The sequence below is a fragment of the Mus caroli genome, chromosome 11 (genome assembly GCF_900094665.2).
Source record: "Mus caroli chromosome 11, CAROLI_EIJ_v1.1, whole genome shotgun sequence".
NCBI classification, from domain to species: Eukaryota; Metazoa; Chordata; class Mammalia; order Rodentia; family Muridae; genus Mus; species Mus caroli.
Genome location: NC_034580.1, coordinates 111,125,923 through 111,129,637, shown reverse-complemented (window position 1 = coordinate 111,129,637; position 3,715 = coordinate 111,125,923). Strand labels below are relative to the sequence as shown.

Below are 3,715 nucleotides of genomic sequence, written 5' to 3'. Positions count from 1 at the left end.
CTGTAGACCAGGCTGGCCTCGAACTCAGAAATTCGCCTGCCTCTGCCTCCTGAGTGCTGGGATTAAAGGCGTGCGCCACCACGCCCGGCTCCAGAAAATCTTAAAGAGAGTGCAGGGGGACCACTTTGTAGATGTCCCATACAAACCACACTGCAGGCTATAGGTGTTGCTATGTTACTTCCTGTCTCTCTCACAGAGCATTTGAGAAAGGAAGAGCCCAGGACGGCACTGCGGACTTTGGGCTTCATCTGCCTGGGCCTTTACTCTCAGTACTGGCTGTTCATGAATGTGTCAGGCTTCAAGAACCCCAGTTCAGCACTGGCCTGCATGCTGCTCACCAGATCCCTGCTGGCCCACCCTTATCTCCATGTCAATATCTTCCAGGTAAGCCCCGGGTCCTGGATTCAGCCAGGGAAGAGGAACATTTATTTACAGGGTTCTGACAGCAGGCCAACGTTTAGGGAGAGAGAGAGGTCACCAAAGGAGCCTTCTCCCAATCGCTGTCCCTCCCGTCACTGTGGGTCATCACAGGAAGTTTGGGTTTCATCAAGGCCTTTGCCTGGTCCTGGCAAGACCCTCCTTGCTTTCTTCTCCAGTTTACACCTTACTCATCATTCAAGGTCAAGTGTGTGCCTCCTCTTGGACTGTTTCATCCAAACAGTCCATACAAGCACCTTCTCCACTAGGCACCACCCTGGGTGTAGAGTCCTTGGAGGTGAGCAAGTATCGCACCTGAATCCAGACAGGTAGATGGGACACGGTGAGAGAATGAAGAGGTTAGCTAGGGCTGTGTTGAGTGCTGGGCGTAGGGAGATCTAGTGGGAGTCTTCATCCATAGGGCAGTAGGAAGATCTCCCTATAGAAAGGATGCCAGAGTTGAATGCTGAACTCCTGGCTGTTCTTGAAGACCCTCCAGCTCCTGCCCTGCCCTTGACCTGCCTCATGCTATTGGCTGGGCCCTCACTTTGCTCTACTTGAGCTTCGTCACACCGGCAGAAGGAGGCCACCAGTGGGAGGCATATCGAGTTCACAAGAGCAAGCTGTGAGAGTCACGGACATCTGAAAAACTACATAGGCAAATCCCCTCATTGTCCAGATGGAGGGAGGCCCAGATGTGGGAAAGACTCAGCTCATTGCAGACTGGGTTAGCCCAGGAGCCTTCACACCTGTAGGGTCCCAAGGGCCCCTGTATGCTTGGGGAAGGCAACCTAGGGTCGCCTAAGCCCCTAAGCAGGGTGTGACCCATGTGTCTGTTACAGCACATCGGACTGCCTATGTTCTCCCCGGACAAGAAGCCCAGGCGGATTCACATGATGACCCTGGGGGTTCTGAACCTGCCACGGCAGCCGGTGCTGGACTGGGCATTCGGCCACTCCCTCATCAGCTGCCATGTGGAGCACCACCTCTTCCCTTGGCTCTCTGACCACATGTGCTTGAAGGTAGCAAATGGCTGGGCGGCAGGGTGGAAGGGCCCATCTGAGGGCGGGCGGTGGGAACCTCTGGGTACATCTGAACCCCCAGTCCCATCAGTGGCCTCTCCGAAAGTCACCCAAGAAGGGCAGCCTGGAGTACAAGTGACAACATGGGTTTTAGATCACAGTCACCTGGGTTTCCTAGTAGTAGTGTGACTCTGGGCAAGTTCACTGAGCCTCACTTTCCCTGTCTGTAAAATGGGAGGGGACAGGGTTCATCCTGATGGCTTTGCAAATTAGATTTGAAATGTTTGACCCAAACAAGATGCTTGGCAGAGAGGGGGTTGTTCATCCCTTGAACTGTAGAGGGTGGGCATGCAGTCAAGAGTCTTAAAGGATGAGGGGGTGAGGCCATTCCTCCCCTCTAGGGTAGGGTAGAAGGGTGTAAAAGCTCTTCCACACCTCAGCGCCTGGCTTTCCCAAGCAGGTAATGGCTAGGGTTGAACAAAGGAGAGCTCCTGGGGCGGGCAGGCCCCTGACTCAGAGAGCGCTCCTGTGACTCTCTCTCAGGTGAAACCCTTGGTGTCGAAGTTTCTCCACGAGAAGCAGCTGCCTTACAATGAAGACTCATACTTGGCTCGACTCCAGCTGTTCCTCAGCCGCTATGAGGAGTTCATGGTGCATGCCCCGCCCATCACTGAGCTGGTGGGGGTGCAATGAAGGCTGGGCCCCCTCCCTCGCCCAGTCCTGGCCCTCCTGTACTGCTGGCCCTTGGGGAGGGGGTGCGGGCTGGTGGACCTGGCACCGTCCTGGGATCTGAGTTAAAGGAGACTGTTGGGAGAAGAAATGGAATCAGTTCAGAGGCTGTGCATCCTGATCCACCTTGGCCCCGGCTGACTCCATCTCAGCATCCCTCCTTCTGCTGCATCTGAGCCAGAGGGGAGGGCTAAGGGGGCTGGTGACAGGTGAGGTGGCATCCTATGTCCAGAAGGAGGGGGCTCAGAGCCAGAGCCAGCCTCCTCGGCTCAGCTCTCCTCAGTGCCCAGGCTGCTGCTTCCTCCTGTACCTTCAGTGGTTCTAGTCCCCAGGGCCCTCTCCTAGGGTAAACAGGGTGAACAGGGTGAGGTCATTATTATTTTTTTTTAGCAGACCCCCTCCCCTGTTCTTCACCTGAAGGAGCCTGTGCCACACTGGGCTCAGCTCTAGGACCCACAGAGTCAGTGAGATGAAAGGGAGTGTATTTCCAGAGAAGTGCTCCAGAAGGGAGCATGCGCAGGCGCAAAACTGTAGAAGGCACTGCCAGCTTTGAGCATGACCTCGGCTAGCTCTGTACAACTCTGCTTTGTTCCATGTTTGGAAGGCTCCAACCTGGGGGGGGGGGGTGGCAGAATCACTGGGAGGTGGATGAGGCTGGAGGAGGGCAGAGAGGAATGAAGGGGGGGTGAGGGGTGGGGTGGGGTAGGGGAAGGAGATAGGAAAGCTGAAGACAAGGGCTCGGCTTGGCTCTGGGAGGAAGGATTGCAAGCTGGGTGGGAATATAATGGAGCCACTGATGCCAACACTAGGAGGAAGCCAAGCTGGGGAACAACACTGAGAACCAGCCAAGCCAGCAACCGAGAGAGGCTGGGCACTGCTTCAGCCAGATGGCAGAGCAGAGAGGTTTATGGAAAGGCCCAGTGGAGACTGAAGGAGGGACAGATGAGGTTAGACCTGCATGCATCAGGACGCCAGGGCCACTGTTAGGTCATAACCTAGCTCCTCGCCTCCCCGCTGCTGACATTTTCTTTGGCTGATTTGTGGCAGGCTGTGCTGAGCACTGGCTTCTACTGACTAGATGTTGGGAGCCCAAATCATGACAGTCAAAAATGAATCCCGGGATAGCCAACTGTCTCCCAAGTGACGAAACTGTCCTTGATTAAGAACACGAGGCTGTTCTTCTAGCTGACTCACTGGGTGGAAGGGTGTACTGCTCTGGTGATGGGAGGGTACACAGGGATGGGCTGACCAGCCTGCTAGAACCCATCTCTGGGGGCTGATGTGGCCTAGACAGATGCAGCCGCCACTGGCCTGACAACCCTTCCTGTCTTCTCCCAGCACCCCTCCTCTTCCAGGGCCCTTTCCTCCAGCTATGGCTCTTGGGCAGCCTCTCCCGGGGGTTCCTTCTGGGCTGGGTAAAGGCTTCTAGCTGCTGCTGGCTTCTTATCTCTGCTGAGGATTCTCCACACTCCTCACTCATCCCCGTTGACTGTGTGCCTCCTGTTCACTGCTGAGACGATCGCTCAGCAGTTTCGGATCCACCCCCC

The 3,715-nt window shown here is 55.8% G+C and overlaps 1 protein-coding gene across 1 annotated transcript in view; it reads left to right on the top strand.

The window, feature by feature from the left end:
* The window catches only part of Fads6 (fatty acid desaturase 6), a 14,067-nt gene extending 11,795 nt beyond the window's left edge, over nucleotides 1-2,272 (top strand). The window contains exons 4-6 of the mRNA XM_021175986.2: nucleotides 197-384; nucleotides 1,260-1,439; nucleotides 1,983-2,272. Of these exons, the coding sequence (XP_021031645.1) occupies nucleotides 197-384; nucleotides 1,260-1,439; nucleotides 1,983-2,132 (518 nt within the window). The 3' untranslated portion in view covers nucleotides 2,133-2,272. The remainder of the gene's footprint in view (nucleotides 1-196; nucleotides 385-1,259; nucleotides 1,440-1,982) is intronic.
* Nucleotides 2,273-3,715: the final 1,443 nt, after the last annotated feature.